General features: G+C 39.6%; 1 protein-coding gene across 1 annotated transcript in view; it reads right to left on the bottom strand.

Moving 5' to 3' along the window:
- Positions 1-22,514, bottom strand: part of LOC105931190 (cadherin-18) — a 238,375-nt gene that overhangs the window by 32,620 nt on the left and 183,241 nt on the right. The window contains exon 11 of the mRNA XM_021320146.2: positions 11,497-11,748. Coding sequence (XP_021175821.2) covers positions 11,497-11,748 — 252 coding nt within the window. The remainder of the gene's footprint in view (positions 1-11,496; positions 11,749-22,514) is intronic.

The raw sequence follows: 22,514 nt of genomic DNA, 5'->3' as shown, positions 1-22,514 counted from the left end.
GAAGGGGATGGAGGTGGGTTGAATCCAGTCTCAGGTAAGAGTCATATCTGTTTTGCTGCCATATCAACATGTTGTCGGATAGCTTAGCATTTAGTTCCAAGACAACTGAGAAATATGCACTTGGACATATTCTGTATACAAGTAAAAAGAATTTACCAGTCTGATGCAAACCAATATAAAAAGAGAATGGTTCTTGCATACTGCTTGTTCTTTCATCGAACATCAACAAGCAAATCCTTTTTTAAGACCCACTCTTATTGCCCTCTGCAGTGACGCCTGTCTTGCTTTCTCTTTTTGGCCTACTCAGACATAGTTTTCCTCTTTTTGCTTCACTTGACCATGACAAACTTTGACTTCAGGAGAAAAAGTAGAAGCACATAAGGTTAGCTCTCGTGTACTGTGCAGCTGCACCCGCGAGGGTGGCTGTGCACTCACGCAGCAACGTGACAGACCACCGGCCGCTCTGGCCTGAAACAACAAGAAAATAGTACCAAATCTAAACATTTTGTACTGTCCACAAGTCTACATGCGCTATAATGTTTCAAATATGACCTTTCTGAATTAAAATAAAACCAAACGCACCCTCAGATGAAAAAAAAAAAATCAATCACTGTACAGTTAGCTCAAAGAATGGTTGTAAATCTAAGCAAGCTTTTTGGAGCAATATCGTCAAAAGCTTACTTTTATTGCTGCAGTCACGTTTAGAATTGGCAGACATGTAGGACAAACGGCAAACATGTGAAACTGACACTTTCATGGGGGGAGTTTTAAGGGGACAAAAAGGTAAACAAGACACACCTCTGCTGTAACCGTGGCCATACGGATAAACATGTTTTATTGGTGTTAATATTGTTTGTCTCAGAGAAATAAACTGCAGGGAAAGATAATCAAAGAGACACTCAAGCAGGTTCCTTCGCGGGTGCGCACCTGATCCACCCATCCCCTGGCTGTGATCCACTTGTCAGGCAGGAGGTGCCGTGTTTTAGAATATTTTACGTTTTATTGTACATATGTGTTCATATACTTTGGCTACACTGTATTGCAGTCATGTAAACAAAGCAGCTTGTATTAAACATTGTTTGAAGTGCGTCTGGATGCTGGACGCTTTCATGGGAAGTCCGACAATGGAATATCCCTCTAGACAATGTGTAACCACCGCAATAACAATACACTCAATTTCCCTCAGGGGAATTAACCCATTTAACAGAAAGAAATTCTTCCACGGGTAATATAACAAAAGAGGGTGATAATTTTCCAGAGGTTACATAGTAAATGCCATGTGGGTGAAAGTTTACAGATGATACTCAAACGTCCGGTTCTCCATAAGGCAGCACAGAGCTGCACCACAAGAAGCTGTGTTACGATCTGTGCAGTTGTAGAGCCATGCATGTTAAAATGTTGCAGACCAAAGTTTCTGTCAAGTAGTTAAAGGTGTAAACTGGTATTGTTGTGCATCTTAGGCGTAAACTTTATCTTCAGTGAAGTGCCCACCAAAAGGATCGCAGACCCCCTTTTCAGCAAATCCACTGGTATTTGTTCCTGCTCAGGGTGAGAGAGGCCCAGGGGCACAGCAGCTTGTCCTGTAACCAGTGGGTTGCCGGTTCTAAGCCCCACTCTGTCCATCTAATTTGTTGTGTCCGGGGGAAAGTCACTTAACTCGCTTTGCCTGCTGCCGATGGTCAGACAGCAGCAGGTGAAGCCAGACAATCGGCAGCCACGGTTCTGTCAGTCTGCCCCAGGCCAGCTGTGTGTATGAATGGCTGAGTGACTATAGTGTAAAGCGCCTTGGGGTCGTTGGGCTTGATAAAGTGCTACACAAGTGCAGGCCATTTACCACGTATAAAACTCTCATTGGTAAACCCTGTTATATCTATAGTCACTTCCCAACTTTCAGAGCTGTTGCTAACTATGGTCTAGCAGCCTTTTCGCTCACCTTGTCGCCACAGTGCATACTCCAATTGGTCGCGCTTCTTTCCAGTTTTCTTCAACAGTTGATTGGAATCATCTACAACAGACCCTAAAACTCACTACACTTATTCCATTGTCCTCCTTCAAAGACTCAATGCAAGTGTAGTGGTCATGTAGTATTGAGTGCACTTACCATTTGTCAATTTTAAAATATGCCATTGTCTGTATGCCTACAGTTTACGTCACAATTTGTTTTATTTCCATGAATCATATTCTTTTGTTCTTAATTTCTTTCTGCTTTGTATGCTTTTGTCTTGGCCAGGTTGTCATTGTAAATGACAAATTATTCTCAACTGACCTTTGGGTTTAATAAAATAAAAAAAAGAAGCAAAATATTCATCCAAGTACTTAGCTTTCCATTTAAGATCTGCTACAATAAAACCCGGCATTACGCTCTATTTTTGGCTTTTAGTTTGGAGCATAAAGTATTTGAAAAATGTACCGTGGCCCACATTTACACTCTCCTGAAAGCTGTTTTGTAGCATTAAACCTGAAAAATTATAATTGATCTTTTTAACATGGCTGAAAAAAAGCACCCCATAAAATTACCAAAGATGCAATTAAAAGTTAAACAATAACTTCAGCAAAGAAAATGTTTCCTTTATAGCTTTAATTAAAAATGTATAGCCTGACTACACCCCTAAGAAAAGGAAATTATTCATATACATATACAACAGTTTATTAATTGAAGTTCTAGGCTTGTGTTTTCAAGAAATATATCAAAACCTGCATATGTGGGGGGAAGAACGAAAAAATATTCAACTTTCTTTCCGGTGAATTGGCACGTCCAATGTGGGGTTAGAGAGGGTAAAGAATGCAATTTGTCGGAGACAGCCCTTATCGCTCGGCTTGTTTAAAACACCCAATTACAAAATGCAGAAATGTAGGGCTGACTGAGGTGAACTGGGTCATCACTGAGTAAAATGAAACTTTTGTTCTCTCATTTTCTTCATCATGCAGATTTCACAGCCAATGCATTGTTTTTCACCACCTCCTCATTCTCCGATCTGCCCTTTAACATCTCATGGAGGTTTAGAAGTAAATAACTTGACTGTGAAAAATTGTTACTGGTCAAATCTTATTTAAGTTTTCAGAAAGTGGTCTGCAGTTTTAACACTTCACAGTCAGTCTGTAGTGTTTTGCTATCCGTATATTGTATTGCAGTCCATAAGATACTGATGCTCCATCTATGGGCTATTGAGGTCAATACACATGGTCTACATGCAGCTCAGTAGACCACAGGAAGCATTATGCAAGTCAATGCAAACCTGACACCCCTGGAAAAGATTTTTAAAAAGCTTTGATATAAATAGGTTATTCATTCCCAGACAGAAAAAAGGAAGTCTGACATTTTATTTGGTTAGCAGGAAACTGAGCTGGCACCGTTCTTGTTCCTCCTCTGCACTGTACACTTCATCATCTCCACAGACACCCATCTGTAAAAGTTCTCTGACGGCTCTGGCATCAAAGGTTAAGACAGGATTTTGTGGACTAGTTAACCTGAAAGCATCTTGGAGCTCTTACACTGGTAAACATCCATGGAACAGACATTGAAAAACTGGACTCTTGTAACTTGATGTTCACCTGAACAAAAACTGGGCTGGGGCGTTAGCACTAATGCTCTTTACAGGAAGGGTAAGAGCAGATGCTAATTAATACGGGGACTAAGATCTTTTGGAGCACAGGGAGAACACCAGGGGACCTTTTTGGTCTTCAGAATGGCGTCGGCTAGCTTCTATTCTGTAGTTTCTTAGAGCAGCAGCTTATCCAAAGGAAGCAGTTAGATAAGCTCATCAAGAAGGTCAGCTAGGTCCTCAGATGCACCTTTGATCCAGTAGAGGTGGTGAGAGACAGACGTACTCTGGGAAAAATAACATCACTGCAGGATAGTCTCCCATCCATGCATGAAGCTGTTGCAAAGTTGGAGATCTCCTTTAGAGACATACTGTGCTGCTGTATCCTAGGTGCACAAAGGGGCGTTATTACAGGTCATTCTTCCCAACAGCTGTTAGACTTCAGACTAGGGATAGTCAACTCCAGTCCTCGAGGTCTGGTGTCCTGCAATGTTTATATGTGTCTCTGCTTCAACACACCTGAGTTAAATAAATGGACTGAATTTATATGCATTCAGTGGTCAGTATGACTTTTCTTGTCATACTGACCACTGAAAGCACTTCACACTATAGCCACAGTCATCCAATCACACTCACTGACGCGCACACCTTCATACACCAGTACAGTTAATGAATGTGTGCGACATGTAGGAAACATAGGATTAGATTTGCCCTGGTGTCTTGCCCAAGGGGCAAATCCACATGTTATGGGAATGCTGGAATTGGGAATGCTGGAATTGGACCCACAACTTTCTAATTTTATTCATCCCAATTTAAAATCATCCTACTCAGTTTAGTTTTTACAGTACTGTACAGTCTTTAATTTCTTTTTTTTCTGTTTCTGTTTCTGTTTCTGTTTCTGTACACCTGCATTTCTCCACTGAGGTTGCAATAGAGGCTATTTCTTTCCTATTACATTCTATTGCATTTATTCAGTGGAGAAAACAAATCCAGTGTTGGTACACACTTGTTTTACATCCATTGGTTGCCTTTATACATAGACAACCAAGTTATCCTTATAATTTTTTTTTTGCCAAAGCCATTTTAGAAGATTTATGGATGTGGGTGTGTAGAAGAGTTTCAGCTTGACCACCAAACTTAGCTGAAAACACTCTTTAAAAAGGGAAAGACAAGAGGATATGCTATTCAAGTTAGGCTGATATGTCTTAATCCTGATAAGGCGGGAATTGACTGCACCAAAAAAAAATCAAATATCTACAGTCTGTGGCTGAGGAATAATGGAACATTTTAAAACAACAGTAACTGTGACAAATAAGACTGGGTGACAGTCAAGTTTATCTTGGTACTATGCACAGTGAGGAGGATGGAAAAGAAGGTAAACCTCAATCTTCAAAGCTCACTCTTAGAGAGCTCCAGTATAAGGTGACACTTTAAGAAATCTAAATTCTCCCTGATTGTTTTCTTTTCAGTTTTTGTCCTGTCTACACACATAAAAATACCATTGCAGATAGCGAAACACTACTGGAACAAAATCATCCTTCCTCACTGATGCTATTTTTGATTAGATGAGAGGAAAAACAGGTTTTTTGGAAACGAGCACGCTCAATGGATATGACATGAAACCAAAATTAAGATTGGGAAAAAGGATGCGGTAAAGCACTTGAGTCCCACTTTTAAGTACAGGGAAGGATCTATGATGCTGTGGGCCTGTCGCTCTTCCCTCGGCCTGGGAATCTCACTAGTGTGCATCACAAACTCTTTGACTGACAAAGACCTTTTCAATAAACATCTGTTGGCCTGTGCCAGAACACTGAGAATAAGTCATCACTCTGTTTTTTAACAAACTGACAGAAATGCAGAAAGGCTTTACCAGACACAAAATTGGCCCTCTGCCACTTCAGTCCTCAAATTTAAATCCTGTACAAAACCTGCACGGTGAGCTCAATGATCTAGACAGATTATACAGACAGGAACCGCCTCTCTCTGTATATGCCAACTTTTTGATATGTTAAAAGAGAAGAAGGGCTGCCTCTTTTGCTCCATGCACTGGAGCAAAAGAGGACCTGAATTTATTTTCATTTACTTAAAAATTTTAAGTAGAATTTCCTTTGTTTTGAATTCTCGTGGATATGACATGATTTTTACTTAAAGAGTAAAAAGTCAAAAAAATTAAAAGCTGGAGAAAAATCGTATAATTGTCTATGAGCAGATAATGTCACGAAAGGCTTAAAACCCTGCAAAATACTATGAAACCCTACAGTAAGTCTTTAGAAAGGAATTTTGGATTTCATTAGACTTGCCAACGAATACAAATGTTAATGGAGTCATCACCTGGAAATTGGAATTTTTCATGTTAAAACTTGTGTGTTGGTGTTGGGCCTCAGTAAAAACCTTCCAGAAAATCAGGAGTGTGAAAGTGACTTTTTTAGTGTGTGTGTGTGTGTGGGTACAAAGCAGGAAAACCCACCAATATGTCACTCGTGGAAGGACGCTACCGTCAGCCACGCCCACCTCTGGTCAACCATCTGAAATCAGTTGTGTTGCCGCCACTAACGAATTGTGTTTTATCATTCTTTCCCTTTTATCTCTTTTTTCTTTCACCTCTTCACTTTTTTTTCTCTTCTTCTTCCTTTACTCACCTACTTTCCCATTGTAGTGTCCACATAATTTGAAATACTTCCTGCAGGAATCACAATAAAACTGTTTACGTGCATAAATCAAGCGGAGCACTATGGCGAAAGCTGATTGCTCCACTTGGGGAAAGTAAAATCTGTCGAGCTCTATTTGGCATTAAGACATCAATTCTCATTGCCACATTGCTGGACAGGACACTGGGGAAAAAAAAGAAGAAAAAAAAAAAAAGAAAGTTAAGATGTCCTAACGCCACGCTCATGTCAACTGCTCTGTTAGTTGCCAAAATAAGCATATATATATATATATATATATATATATATATATATATATATATATATATATATATATATATATATATATATATATATATATATATATATATATTAAGCTCTCCTCGCAACTCTTAATGAACGTTAAGAGTTGACTTCACATTTTGCGGCCGAGTGTTTGGTTAACTTGGGACCATACCAGGCGTAGATGGCATTAAGCCTTCCTTTGGAGAAAGGGGCGATTCCAACAATCAGGGACTCATCTGCAGAGCAGTCGGTAAGTGTTGTTCCTTGTGTAACACTTTACCTGCTGTGTAAGTGGTTATATCACGCTGCTAACCGGTCAGATCTCCATGGCAACACATGAACGCTCATACACGCCACGACAAATCCTCACGCTCACCCTCGCGAGAAAGAAAAGGGATATGAAAAGGGCTCAGAATGGGGTCTATTTAAAACATTTTTTGTCCTAAAAAAATACTAAATATGAATTTAAAGACATTTTCAGAAGGACTGTGTATGTAAAACACCAGGTTATGACTCCTTTAAGAAACAAAAGGATGGTGCTCCAGCTGTCATGACTACCCACTCTCTCTGTATAACACAGCTGGAATTTTAAATAATATGTTTTTATCAATGTTGCATTTTTAATATATTTTTCCAGCTTAAACCAATTAGTACTGTAATGCTCTAGCATTCTCTCTGAAACAAAATTAGTATTTGTAATTGAAACTGCTTATTAAAATTATCAAAGTCATGTGGAAAAAAACCATTACCCAAGCGAGTCAGAGCCGTACAGAGCGAGTATTCCTCTCTGGTCCGTCGCAGACTTAATTAAGGCGGTTTATTAGGGAGCGCAGAGGTAAAGCACGGACATTAATCAGACAAATGGAAAACAATCAGGCATAAACAAATAACAGAGACACTCAGACATGAGCAGGGATCAAAAGTATGAGCTATGTAAATGTTGTGCTGATGCTGTGACATCTTTCTTCTCGATTCGCTAAACTGTATTGAGCTTTTTGTTTTTGCTTTTCATTGAACAGGCGTACAGTATTAGGCTGGGTTGTAGTAAATCAAACAGCTTTTTGTGTTTTATTTAATTGAAATTGTTGTGCGATGTTTGACTAATCTGGTGATAAATTAAGACCAGATATTCAAGTCAGAACAGAAACAAAACAATTTGTCTAAAAGGTAATTGTCATGGCTTTTGGTCTTTGTTGTTTTTTTTTGTATTTTTTATTTGAGTTAGATAGATTTGTCATCTAAACTGTTTTGTTCTTGATTTAGTCACAGTCCTTTCACATCCCCAGTTATTCCACCTTCCCAGTTTTCACCAGTTAGCTCACCTGCATCCAATCTAAAATTACCTCTTCTTATGTATGACGTTTACATTTGCTATACAAACAGATGCATACCCTTTTCTCTACACAGTTTCACATTAAATAAGGCAAAACCGTCCCCGATTAAGGTCAGTTCGGAGTTTCCTGGGGACAAATACTGTCATTTTCCGGTACCTGTTCTGCGGTCCATTGAAATTCAAACTGAATTGGGTGGCCATAATAACCAGCATTACAACTAGAGAAATTTGCAATACAATCCTAACTGTGAAGGAGGTGGTGGTATTGTGTTGGGTGTGGGGGGTTATGAGTTGATGAAGATTCTTAGTCATCCAGGTTCATGATCAGTCCAAAATAGGTTAAGACATAAAACAACTGGACTTCTATTCTGAAGCTGAAGACGTTTCTCTTCCCATCCAGGAAGTTTTCTCAATTCAAAATGTCTGGAGTAGTGTGGAGTTCCCAGCGTTAGAGACGAGCTGGCGAGGCCTCGTTAGAGCTTAGATCTAATGAGCACATTTTGAATTGAGAAAGCTTCGTGGATGGGAAGCGAAATGTCTTCAGCTTCAAAATACAAGTCCATTTGTTTTATTTTTTAACCTCTGTTGGGGTGGGAGCTACTGCAGAGGGGAGTGGTGCACTTCACAAAAGACATGACGCCATGAGGAAAGATTGTCATGCGCAAACATTGCAGCAGTTTCAAATCAAAAATTTGTCTTTAAGATGCACAATGACAGCAAGCATTCAACCAAAATATTAACAAAGTGGCTTAAGAACAACTGGGTCAGTGTTTTGGAGTCGTCATTACAAAACCATTGTAGCGGACCTGAAAATGTGTGTGTTTGTGTGTGTGTGAAGTGGCCAACAAACTGAACTCAGTTCACACCGGTTCAATCGGGAGGAATGGGTCCAAATTTAAAAAAACTATTGTGAGAAGCTTAGAGAAGCTTAGGATACCCAAAGCATAGTTAACCCAAGTCATCCAGTTCAAAGGAATTGAAGCAATGTGAAGGACTTATATGTAAACTTTGAATTGTTTTACATGACATCATATCCACTTCTTCTCTAGGGTGGCTCAACATAAATTGGATTCACACTAAAATGTTATGGGTGGAATAATAAAAAAAAGTCATGTCAAAACAAAGAGTAAACATACTAAACCTCAGCATAGCACTTCAGCAAGACGCTGGATAAAAAATATAATGCTCAGAACAGGAACGTAAATCCTTCCAGGAGGAAAGAAAAAATAATCACCTTCTTTTCAGAGCTTCTGTAAAATTAAGTATGGAGGTTCATTTAAATGATTCTATGTACAAGTTTAATGCTCCTTTTGGGACTACCATTCATCTTGTCATTACCAAGTGGTTTTCTTCTAAACGAGTGTGCCTTAATGCAGTGTTAATAAGCACTGCATTCAGAACGGTCAGATAGTGTTTAATCTGAATCTGCTGTAAACGCAGCTGGAACATTGTGTTCACACTCCTAAACGGGGTGGGGGGGGGGGGGACACCAAAGACAGAATAACTGTATCCACCAATAAGCTTAAGCAAACCCTGAAACAAGCTACACTTTGTGAGACAAGCTGCCAAGTCATCCTCTGCAAAGACTCATTAAAAATAAACAACGGCTGTGCATGATGTTACCACAGAGAGGAATAAACCTTGTTCTGTTTGCCTCTTAAAACATTTCCCAACAATCTATTTTTAAAATACCCTCATGATGGGGGAATCTAACAACACTAAGAAGTGCCAGTTACCTGAAATGCAAGAGCATTTATTTTTTATTTTTTCTGGCTGACACAAGACAAAAGCTTAAGTCTCTCGGAGGTGAAGGTTGGTTTGAGGTTCGAGGAAAGGGTGAATGCAAACTACAACGCCATTCAATCTTCTGATATTATCACTTCCTCTGGCTAAACATGTCTGTTTCCTTTCCTCGTATCTGCATTGTGCTGATGTTTAGGTATTCAGCGAGCATCCGCGACCAAGACCGTCTCCTCCAAACAGCAGCGACGGCCCTTTGTCCGCCTCAGCCAGAAGCTCCGGGTTGGAGGAGGAAGACGCTCCGTATGATTATGCATAACCTTCACGCGCTGATGTCCACAGACAATCAGTAATGAGAGGAGGAAAGAGGAGGGACTCTGTTATTAGACAGTTTCGTCTAATCATGTCCACATGCGGAGACGCCGTAACACCTATCGGAGCTGATAGGTGATTGTTTACTTGTGGGAATTTAACGAGCCGCCTTTGATCCATTTGCTTTTAATTTGAGTCATTTTCAAACATTTCTGATGGCCATTTGTAATCCGACCCGTCATGCCGGCTGTCCACTCACCGGATGCGAAGGGCGCAATCGTGTTTGCAAGTTCAAGTAAAAATCATTCACTGTCACTGGAAATGTGGGTTGCCATAGAAACACAGTACAAATTTCCACGAAAGAGAAGCTTGTCTGGCTGCTAAGACGGGCAATATTGAAAAAAAGGGCTTTCTGTTTTCACAGGTCTTCCTACGATCTTTGTGTATTCATGGTATGATCTGAGAGGGATTCAGCAGCAGTGGAAAACGTGTTGCTGCTCACCTCATTTGTTGATTTCTATCGACGTGTGCTGCACCACTGACAACATGCAACCCCTCACACATATTTACAAGAGAGCAAAAATTTGTTTCTCACTACATGCACAATCATTTGGGTGTAAACTTTATTATTCATACTGAAAATGTGATATTGCTACAGTTCTAAATTGGAAATTTGTTTGTATGATTACACCTACTACCTTTGAGTGGAGATATTTTTGAAGCAGCAAACTCCAAAAAAAAAAGACTTTAGACCTATTTCTGATACATAAAAAACAAGCTAGTTTGTACTTATGTACTTGTTTTCCTGTAAAACTTGCTTTATAAGCAACAATGTTTTTCTAGAAGTCGTATTACATCGGATTAAGACCGCACTCTGACATTAAAAATCGCCTATTGTAGATTTTCCTTGCAGGGTCTTCCACAGGGCTTCTAGGGTGCATCAAGACCCCAGTATGCCACCTACAATGCCTGAAGGAGCAAGAACGTTTACTGAATCCTCTGAGGATTTCCAAAACTTGACAATACTGTGGTGCTGACAACAATAGTACTAACATTTGAACACCTTCGGCTGTGGACATTCCAACCCACTGCTGTGCAGGAACTCAGCAAACAGATGCTATCAAGGGTCCAGACGCTCCAACAACATCCACTGCTACGTTAGGTCATCTGCACATCTACACACAGAGATCTTGTTTTCTGATAGGTGGATTTAGTGGTTTTATTGAATGTAGTGGAACTGGGAGATGTCTAAAACATGCAGGACACTGTCCTTGAGATCCAGTACTGCATGCAGTCTTCTCCCTAATCACACCAAATCTCTACTTACAGCAATTGTCTTAACCATCTCCGCTCCCCCCGTCGCCTCCCTCTGGATCCTTCGTCTCTTAAGTGTTTTCCATACTTTTTGTTTGACCCATCCTGACTTCAAATTACTCACTTCAATTTCCAACAGTTTACCAATGTCCTCCCACATCTATTTATTCCTCTGCCCTTGTCATGCTCCTTCAATGCTCCGCTCCTCTTACTCCTCCACGGTCCATCTCCTCCAACCATGGCCCCCGGGATATTTGCCCCCTCTATCGCTCCACAACCCACAAGTTCCTTCCACCCCCCCACGGAGCGTCCGCCCTCAACTCACCAAGCAGGATGACGATGCACAGCAGGATGGCAATCAGAGCCCCCGTGCTGAGACCTGCAGAGGAGAGGAAGGCCTCCCCCTGGCAGATGCGGATCTTGCCATGGCGCTGGCATGGGCACACCCGCAGGGTCAACGTGCTTGTGCCGCTCAGTGACGGCTCCCCACCGTCCCACACCACGATGGGCAGCTCGTAGAGCTCCTGGGTCAGGTGGTTGAACCGGCGCCGCCTGGCAATGATGCTAGCTGTGCTGTCTGCAAAGACAAAATGTTAGAAAAACAGTCAGACCCCCAGGGCTAAAACGTCTAATTGTGCAATAACCTCTATATTGGTGACAGCAGTCTGCTGCTAAACATGGTCTGGGTAATGTTACTGAGATTTTTTTTCCCCTTTTAAAGTATCTGAAGACCATATTATTTCAAATTATTTATTTCTGTTAATGTGCAGCAAAAGAATGGTTTCCGCACAATAACTTCTCATATAATCGTATCAATTGAGTCCCAAGAAGCAGTTTTTAATGTCACATTAGTATAACTTGTCACTGAGAACAGCGTTGATGCTAGCAGGCCCACCCCAAACTCATGTGAGGCTAACATGAACCCAGCAAACAGAGGACATGTGATATTAAGTCATTTTTTTTTTTTTTTTTTTTTTTTTTTAAGTCAGGATCACATGAAGTAGGCTCTCTGAATGGACAAGCCCTAAAGAACTAAACTGCAACACAACCACACCAGATCTTGTTTCACCCAATCACAGTGAGATTTCAAATATTACTTTACTGTTGTTTTCTGTTTGTACTTCCTTCGTTTAAGTGTGAATTCATTTAATCATATATTCAGTTGTTCACTGATCATTTAAACATCCATTTTTAAGTCCAATCAAGACGGGATACAACCACTTTCACATAATTAAACATGTTCTTTTGTAATTAAAGTTTTTATTGATTTTCAGATCATTAAAACAACAAAATAAAAACAAAATACAACACAGAGGCTGTTGCCCACCCCTCCCCCACCCATTTACACGGCACATTACAAGTTCCAGTGACAAAGTTATCGCTGATTTACCGGGATGCTTCAGAAATAAGAAAAAAAAAAGAAAAGTAAATAATGGCATAATACTCAAAACCATATCAATTTAGGTTATATATTGAGTTATGTAACACATTTTAATGAGCTCCAAAAAACAGTCCCAGTCAGTGCCTCTGCTCCCTTTTAAGTTACTGAAACATGTTTTTTTCAGTAATGTACTAGCTACTTTTCCTGGTAATTAGTTGTTAAATGTTGTAACTAAGTTACTAACTTAGTTATTGCTTGAAAAAGTAATTAGTAACTATAACTAATTGCTTTTTTAAAGTAAGTTCCCCAAAACAGTGGATTACTAATTAAATGTGCCAAACCCTTCTGAACTACCGTAAAAAAGAAAATCCACCAGTTTTAAAAGATTCATTTATTTTTTACACAAATGTCAACAAAGCAAGCCTTCAAAGTTACTGAAAAAAAAGGATATTTACAGTTTTTTCTACTTAAAATCATTGACAAACACATGCCAAACGTGTATACTTCTTCACATCAATGGGAATAAAACATCCCCTGGAGCTTTATAGTGACGTCAAGAGTCCAAAAATCCCCTTTGGCTGAAAACGTGAGTTTCTGAATGAATAACTTTGGCTTTGCACACGAGTGACAGAATATTCACAGATGACACATTGCACCCTGATCTGTATGTTCACACTATTTAAATTCTGAAAACGCTGAATTGCGCAGCAGGGCAACCTTTCCCCAATCCGCCCGGCAAAAAACACACCTCCGCCGTGCTGTACTATCGAGCTGCTGCTGCTCTGAGAGCTCGCCTCCCACTCCAATCTCGGCTCCATCTATGAATAATTACAATGATCGACAGTTGGAAAGACAACACGTACTTCAAGCTTTATTAAGCCAGGACTCGCTGTATCACCGCATCAGCACGCAGATGGGCGGAGGCTTCGAGGGACGCAAACGGCACAGAGGAGAGACAGGGATTTGTAGGTTGGATGTCTGAGCAGTAAGCAGAGAGCAGGGTGGGTGACGATAGAGATGAGCAAAAAAATAAAGAAAGAAAAGTCAGGCTGGTGTGTATGTGCTGGTTCTTGTACTAACCGCGGAGAGGAAGTTCACATCCATTATGTTATGGTAATTCCCATGAACCCATGTCTCGTCGCAGGTGAGAGGAGGAGAGCGGTGTGATTGCAGAGTGAGTGTGATTAATGCCTTGGTGAGACAGACCATCTGCAGCCAGACCGCATCCCCATACCAGCAGACAAGGTGCAAAATTCAACCGTTTGAACGTTGCGACTACATAGAATTACCTGCAGGGTAATAATTCTGAATCATTAGATTTATGCATTTTGCATAAACCAGACAATACATTTACCCAATTTTTGCAAATTGCCCCAAAGTTTCCACTCCACCAGACACACGCATGGATTAGTATGCACTGAACGTGAGGGTCTCGCAAACACTGAATACCTCTCTGGACTGAGGCGGCACTGGCAAACTTCCTTTTTCCCAATGCAGTCTACATGATGGAAAGAGCCACTTGGATAAGTTTTGTATTCCCACAGCCAACTGCAAAAACAATTTTTTTATATAACTTTTTCAAATTTAGTCATGAATCAACCACATGGTTAAGTTTCTCTGACATTTTATGTGGCAGACCTACATAAAGTAGCACATTATTCTGAGGTAGCAGAAAATGAAAGATGTTTTTCAACAATATTTTGCAAAAAAAAAGTGCTAATTTTTGCTCTGACCCTTTTACTTTGACAATCTTAAATACAATTCAATGCAACCCAACTGACTTCAGAATTTGCCTCATTATCAAGCACTGCCCACATGTATAATTTAATGTCAGTATAAAGGCAGTTCTTCTGTGAAAACCTAAAAGATTGTTAGAGGAACGTCCACAAACAGGACTACAAGGACAACAGTTTCCCAAGCTTTGATCATCCCTAAAAACTAAAAATGGAAAGAATATCCCCTAGCCGCCTACTAAGAGTTGTCCACCAAAACTTGCTAGTTGAACAAGAAAAATAACACATTAATCAGAGAAGCAGCCAAGAGACTTGTGGTACCTTTGGAGGAGCTGCAAAGATCCACACCTCAGGTAGGAAAGTCTGCTGACATTAATCTGGTCTTGATGAAAGTGCTGCTGATGGTGAAAGGAGTCCTGTATGCAGGTTGTTACAGGTGATGGAGGTGAGACAGTAACCATGTGGCAGAAGTTGGTCTGGTCAGGAAAGACCAACTTCTGGGCAATATGCAAGCTGCTATCTATGATCAGACCATCTTCACATTGAAACCTGGAGGTGGCAGCATTATGCTGAGGGGACGTTTTTTCCCAGGATGATTGAAAAAGCTGGTCAGGGCTGATGGAAGATGTCTATGTATGTACTGTGCATTTATCTTTGTAAACCTTTGCCTTCCATCCAACTTTATGCTGGTCTCTTAAAGATTCTCCTCAGGTTGAAAGTTTCTGTGCCCTTGGCCAATCAGTGTCATTCTTTGTCCAATCAGATAAATTCACGATTCGTAATCCACATGCGTCAATCAAAGTCACATCCCTGGAAGCTCAGACGTGCATGTCAGTCCAACATACGGATGCAAACGGTAGAGCCAGACAACGACAAGACACGACAGGAGAAAATAGTGGCAGCAAAAGCAAATTTGGTTTTATTTACAAAACAGTTATTTTGTGAGGCTTTTGCTGGAGGAAAAAAATAAGCAGATAAATAAATTTAGACCCGATCAACCAGACCTGAAAATCCAGCAACAGGCAAGTGACCGAGGACACCTGCTTTATTTTCATTACATTGCCTTCCCCTCTGTTTCAGGATCGATTATAAACTTTTATAATTTGTTTTTAAAGCTCATAATGGCCTTGCCCATCCTTTTTTTTATCTGAGTTATTGGGCTTCTTATTTGCACCAGGTCCTTGAGGTCAGACAGTCTCCACAGACAAAGTACAAAGGTTGGAGTGATAAAGCTTTTTTTTGTGGCTGCACCACAACTCTGAAATCAACTTCCACCAGATCTATAACTGAACTTGACCTTTTTAAATCAGAGCTCAAGACTGTTTAAGTTAGGCAGGCTTTTAATACTGTGGTGGCACTTCTGGTTTTATCTACCTTCCCTATCTGTTTTGTTTCCTCTGCCTTGTTTTAAAACCTATTTTTAATGCTATCTTTTATTTCTCTGTGGATTTCTGTTGTTATATATGGATTTTGTTAAGCACTTTGGTCACAATTATTGTAGATGTGGAAAGGGCTTTGCAAAGAATCAATGGATTGATTGATTGATTGATTGATTGATTGATTGATTGATTGATTGATTGATTGATAATGGACAGCTATTTTAGGTAGAGTTTATTGTGCTGTAAACCCCAAACTTTTAGTGCGCCACCCAACATCTTTAATCACCAGTTGCCAACATTCATGCCTTAGAATGGCCTCTTCAAAAAAGTTGAGAACATTTGGCAAGAATTGAAAATCTATATTTACAGATGCTCTTTAGTGTCCAACCATAAGCATATCTTTGTGAAGGTCATGTGTTTGTGTGCAGGTACACTCCCAGCCTGCTCCTTGGCTACCACATGGGTTTTAAGTGGAAGAGCCAGGTTCTGGCAGCCAAGCCTAATGCTATGGCTTAGCAGTCAGAGACTGAGCCAGACTTTTAGCTCACAGCTCCAGAGCCAAAGCCTGAGCTCCAGCAGCCTCAGCCCCTGCAGCCTAACTCTCACAGGCGATGAGGGTTTCAAGTAGGGCTCACCTCATTCTACCATTCCTAATCCTGAGTTCTCCCATGAGGAGGCCCAGGTGGGCTTGCCTTGCTTTCAAGCTGCAGCCTTTTGGTCTTCCGCCTAGTCTCCTGAGACTGCGTTGGACTTTGCTAGCTGCTGGCCAATATCCTGCTTCTGGGGAGGGTTCCCCCGGTGTCTATGGGCTTCTTTGTGGATCTCAACAGCCTTTGGACCAAGAGGCTGTTGAGATCACAAGAACACAAGAAGCAGCCTCTGCTTCTTGTGTTCCTTTGGTCTCTAGGCCCATTTGCAGAGCCTCTCCATGCGTGCCAGCGGCCTAAGGGCCAGCCTCCGCAAGGTCTGGGTTCAGGTGGCTTCAAGTGCAGCGTTCTGACAAGCTCTAGTGTGCGACGCTGCAGCCTCTGGTCCTATAGCTCCAGGGTTTCTTCAACCACATGGTTGGCCTCCTGACAAGCTTCCTTGTAGGTTCTCCCATCACCAGGCTGACCCCTAGAACTGTCTTATTTTTATGGCCTTCTTTTCCAAGGCCCCCTCTATCCACCTGGTTTTGTGTTGTTCTGTGTCATTTCGTGGCTCCCTCAACCCTGGCCCAGGTTTGTCTTGTGGTTCATGGATTAATTGGGTGTCTGGAATTTGTCCATGGGGAAGGAGGTGGGATGGGTGGGTTCTGTTATGATCCTACGGGTTTTGTGATTTACTTTGGTCTAAGTTTTGTATTTCTGTTATACGAGGTATTTCTGGATTTCTTTTATATTTAGCTCTGTTTACTTAGTGTTGATTTTTTTAAAACCTGAGGAGGTTTGAGATTCATGAATTTTCAGGTCCCTCATTAAATACGATCTCCATCGTATTCAACTTTGTCCAGTTACTATTTGGGTCCTCATCAACAAACCATAAATGTGACTGAATGCAACTTCACAACACACTTTTAAGATTATGTTTATACACTGGAAGAGTACTTTTGAACAAAACTAAATGTTACTCCTTATATGTTTTTGAATGTAATAGGACTTAAGAATAAATTACCAAAGAAAATAAGAAACCTAACTGTAATGTTTGATACACACAATATGTCCTTTACATATTTCTCAACAAATCCACAGCTTTACAGCTCTCACATCATGTGAAAAAATAGAACTCTGCTATAAACTTAGCTTTCACAACATGAGTTATAAAAAAAGTAAAATGAATAAATCGATAAAACACAGACACGACACAAACGCATCTCCACAGAATTCACACTTGCCTACACATGCACTTGGTAGCATTTCTTGTAAACTTTGGTGGGAGGGAGTAGGTGCCAATGATTTGAATCTGCAGCCACTCAGTTTTGGCTTGAAACGTGACATAAAGAGCTGTGGAAATCCTGATTTGGAAGTTAGTGTACACCGTATAATTGCTTAAATCAGACAAAATCTGTTGAACTTGCTTATGTTAAGAAATAGCCCTATTGTGTTTTTAAACCACAATTCTATAAACGGTTTACATTTGAATAAACTGTTTATTTTTTCAGGCAAATGACAATTTGCACAGAATACTATTTCATTAATCTTGGCTTACAGTACTTCTATCAACCACAGCATATTTCATCTCTGAAAAATTATTATTCAAATAAGGCTTCTAAATAGAAGATAGCACTAAGGAAACTTGATTAGAAAAAGCACAAAATAGAAACTCTATAAATGCAGAAAACACATTAACATATTTAATCAGTAATCGCTGTCTTTTCTTAAGAAATAATACTTGTTATGAAAAGGTAAAGAACTGATGAATCCCACCTTGTATGGTTCACCAGCTGTTTCCAGCTTGAACTTCCTTACGTTTTATTCCAGAAAGGATAAATTATCTGAATATCATCAGAGGCTAAAGTAAAAATTGAATAGGAGCTTCCTCTACTTTCCTCCGGTGGAAGTCTGCAACATCTCTCTGCTTTTTTTTTTAATTTGAAAGTGCATTTAGCCTATTTTCACCCCTTTGATATTAACTCTGATGTTTGCACTTGTTTCCATTTAGGACAAATTAAAGCATAGAATGGATACAGTTGCAAGGCTTGGATGTTCTGATTTACCGTTTGTATTAGTTACTATATAATGTCTTACAACTATTATATAATAACTTTCATTAGTACCTGCTGTCAACCAAGCAACAAGAAAAGAAACATTTATAGTCCATAGTTTTGTGTTAAAATTAATTGAGATGTCATGGGGAATCCCCCAAAATCAAAAGTCATACAAAATATAATCCATACATCTATCAGTGTATTGACTACAGATTAGCTGAGACATATAATGAGGGATAGTTTATGCAAAGATCCTCAGAACTCCCTCTATTTTCCTACATCACCCACATATGTTAGTGATACCACATGCCAAATGTGACCTCTAACTTTCCAATGAACATTGGATCTACCTTGAGGTCCTATTAAGTGGGACATTTCTGTATTGAATGGCCCCATTCAATGCAGAAAAATAGTGACTCTACTCTGATCTGCTTTAAAAAAAACTGAGCTCCTTAGGCAATTCCTCAGGGTAAGTTAAGACACCCTGCAAAGGAAGTTAATTTTTAGTATTCATAACCTCATTCTTTCACTCATTACCCATTAAGAGGAGGGGTAAATTGAAAGCTTTGTCTGCTGGCTAAGATCTCTTTTCATTGCAAAAATATTTGAAGCACATGGAGCAGTTACCCAGTTTTAAGCAGAAGGTAGAAATTGACACCTTTTGAACTGTGGACAATCAAATTTAAGTTCTTCTTAAAAAGGGCCCGACTCATAGAATAAAGATAAGGCTTAGTTAAATAGGACCTGATAAAGATAACAAGGTGAGAGGAGGGATAAAAGCATGGCTGAAGGATTGATAGATGGTTTATATATATATATATGATGGATGGAGGGTGGAAAGGATAAAAGTAAGTACAGTAAGTTTGTTACAGCACCAATATTCAAATATTTTTCTGAATACATTAGGAATACAATTTTACATTCAGAAACAAAAACAAAAAAATCAATTAATTCTGCAAACAATACCTTTGTTATATAATACCAGTTTAGATATGTGACTCCATTTGAGAAAAAAACGGATATTGACTAAATTAATAATCTTGACCTTTAAGCAAAAGGCAGACCGTAGAGCTCTATTTGTAGCTGTATTCTATGTAATGTTGATAAAACCAGAATGCTTCAATCAACGCTGCCCCTCCACACAACTCATGCACTTTCAATAGATCATTAAGTGTTGGGGAATCAACTGTGAGTAAAGTGTGCATGGCATAAAAGCTAATTGAACATCCCACGTACGAGTTTGACAGCCATCCTCTCAACACAGCTTATTAACTGTAATATTATAGGATCTTCTGTATGCTCTGGGGAAGAAGTTGCTGTCACAAATCAAGCGATCAATTTACACATCAGGCTTATTTATAAATCATAGCATCAGTATAATTGACTTTTAAGATGAAACTGTGATTGAACGTGACATAACGCCATCAAAGAACCAGTCAACTTTCAGTCACATTAATGCATATATAAGGGAATTGGATATATTTAAATTGACTTCACTGGAGCAGATTTTGAAACACAAAGATATTCTCAGCTTTTTACCTCCAGAAAGCCATCCACATGAACTGACCTGTCTTCACTTTAAAAAAGATTACAGTTTCTTTGAAGATAAAAAAAACAGTACCAAAAGCTGGTGCTGTTACGGATCTCTATAGTAGAAAAAAACTGTTTTATTAAGATAGTAGTTTGAAAGCTATCTGATATGAATCGGTGATAGAGAGAGATTTCACCCAACAGTCACAACACCTTAGTTAGTAGAGTCCTTTTAGACCAACTGCTGTCAAAATATCAAAAATGGGCGGAAAATATGAATCCATTGCAGATATAATTGACTAAAGTGTAACTCACCCTGATGTAAAGGTATAACCCTGGCCCCAGACTTATTTTAATAAATGCCACCAATGTGGGTGGTTCCAAGAGACACAGCGAAGTGTGGGGACGAGTGGTGGGGCTGCGGTCAGGACGAGGGAAAGTGACGTGTTAAAAACATGGAGTGACCAGGGGAACATCTGGTGGTTTTGCCACAGATCACTCTTTTGAAGTGCAGGATTTTTCACCTCCCTCGTCAACTGAGGTTGTTATCAGTTAAAGCTGCTTGCTCATGGTGCTGACTCAGCGATGTCCGAAGCCCGTGCTGCTGAGGAAATGGAGGACATTGCCAACATGGGCTAACATTCAAAGCGGTAACAAACGCTAAACACTGTTGATAAATACTACCAATGCTCATGATTCCAACTCCTCAGCCTGACTCGCCATGGAGGCGCGTGTTTGACTGAGATGCTTTCATATGTGAATGAGGGGCTATGGCGCCAAAACCATGTACCATTTGAAACAGTAGGAAAATTCAACTGCAATAGCCACTGTTAAACCCTAAGAGGGCAGCACTAAGATGATTATAAGACAAACAGTAAAACTAAACAAATTAACATAAAAATGTAGCATTAAAGTGTAACTTTCTCCTGTACCAGAGCCTTTCTCCACTCATTGTCATACTTTGAAAAATGTCCTGAGAGGAGGCAGTACCTGGCAGACCAGGAAATGTGAGTGGGAGTGAATGCTAGGCATGGTTTAGGCTACAAGTAAAAGCTAAATAAACTAACTGAATGCTAAATAAACTTAGTGAATCTTGAGCTAAGAGATCGCTAACCTGAAAATCGATAGAAGACCGCAAAACTTGCGATTCAAATTCCGACTCACAATGGAGGCGTGCGAGACAGAGCCACTCTTATACCTCACATTGGCAGTTTCTCCTGGTGACAACAAAAAAACCTTTGAACCAATAGTAATGCTGTTTCGACATTCAATGCAAGACACACACTGAACCTTAGGAGGGCGCCACACTGACGGTTCATAGACACAAAAGCAGGATTTCAACAAATCTGTCAAAATAATGGCCAGGATTTGTAGACAGCTCTATAAGACCACCATGTTAACAGTTTATTAACAACACAAAGTTGATTTTGGGGTGAGTTATCCTTTAAAGTAGCAGCCTAAGGCCCAGTTTACAGTTTATCTGGAAATAAAAGTTGATTTTTGGGGTGAGTTATACTTTAACTGCAAATATTCAAATGTTGAATGGAAGATGTTATATTTTGCTAAATATATGTAAAGGCTTGAATTATAAGCATCATAATCTAATTCCCCCTACAAACTAGGGTGTTACAATAGTGTCTTACAGTATAAACTTAGTTTAGACCTCATAATTAACTAATGATGTGAATTCAATATGATACATGGAATGTACATGGGATTGTAAATAATATCAACCATAAAGCATAAAATCACAGATCAAAAAGAATAACTTAGAGCAGACATTGTCTTACCACATGAAACCCATGTATCCATATCTGGATGTACCGCACATAGTAAGTACACAAGTAATAAGTACACAATTTTTATTTAGCTAACGCTAATTTCAAACAAAGTGTGATAGCTACTTTAATTAATAGAAGAAAAGACAGCATATATTGTATCCAGCATGGAGATATCAAATCATTAACATACAAATAAACAAGACTGCTTTATAATTATTGTCTACGGTCCAAATGTGGATGATAGGAACTTTTATTATGGTTTCTTTTCTGCCCTTTCAACTCAGACTGGTACAGCAATTGTGGTGGAACGAGATCTTAACACAGACAGACTAAGCAGATCTGCACTCCGTATCTCGCAGTCAGTTAATACATTAAAGCAGGATATGAAGGATTTTTGTTTGTGTGATGTCTGGCGCTCATGTCACCCATCAGATAAGGAGTTTTCTCACCTGTCTGCCACTCATATTCCTGTATAGACTTCTTTCTAACCAGCAACTTTGTTATGCATGAGGTATGAGAGGTAAGAATTCACTCAATGAATTCACCTTAAGTGAACCAGTAACTCTGATGGTGATGGTGCAAAAAAGAAAAAAGAAAAACATTTAAAAAAAACATAACACCACCTGTAACACTATGGAGATTAAAATAAATCAACCTTATTTCTGTTCTGTTGTTTTCTGGGAAGCAACAAACTATATTATGTGTGGCAAAAATAATTTTTAACTCATCATACAAGAAAAATAAAAACAAACAAAAGACAACTGAATTGGAACTAGAAGAGAAAATAAAAGACTTAAGAACAACTAATACTACACCCCAAGAAGAAAACCCCAAGAAGAAAACCTGTAAATAA

The sequence above is a fragment of the Fundulus heteroclitus genome, chromosome 21 (genome assembly GCF_011125445.2).
Source record: "Fundulus heteroclitus isolate FHET01 chromosome 21, MU-UCD_Fhet_4.1, whole genome shotgun sequence".
Lineage (NCBI taxonomy): Eukaryota > Metazoa > Chordata > Actinopteri > Cyprinodontiformes > Fundulidae > Fundulus > Fundulus heteroclitus.
Note: the sequence above shows the minus strand (reverse complement) of the source record. Positions and strands in the feature narration are given on the sequence as shown.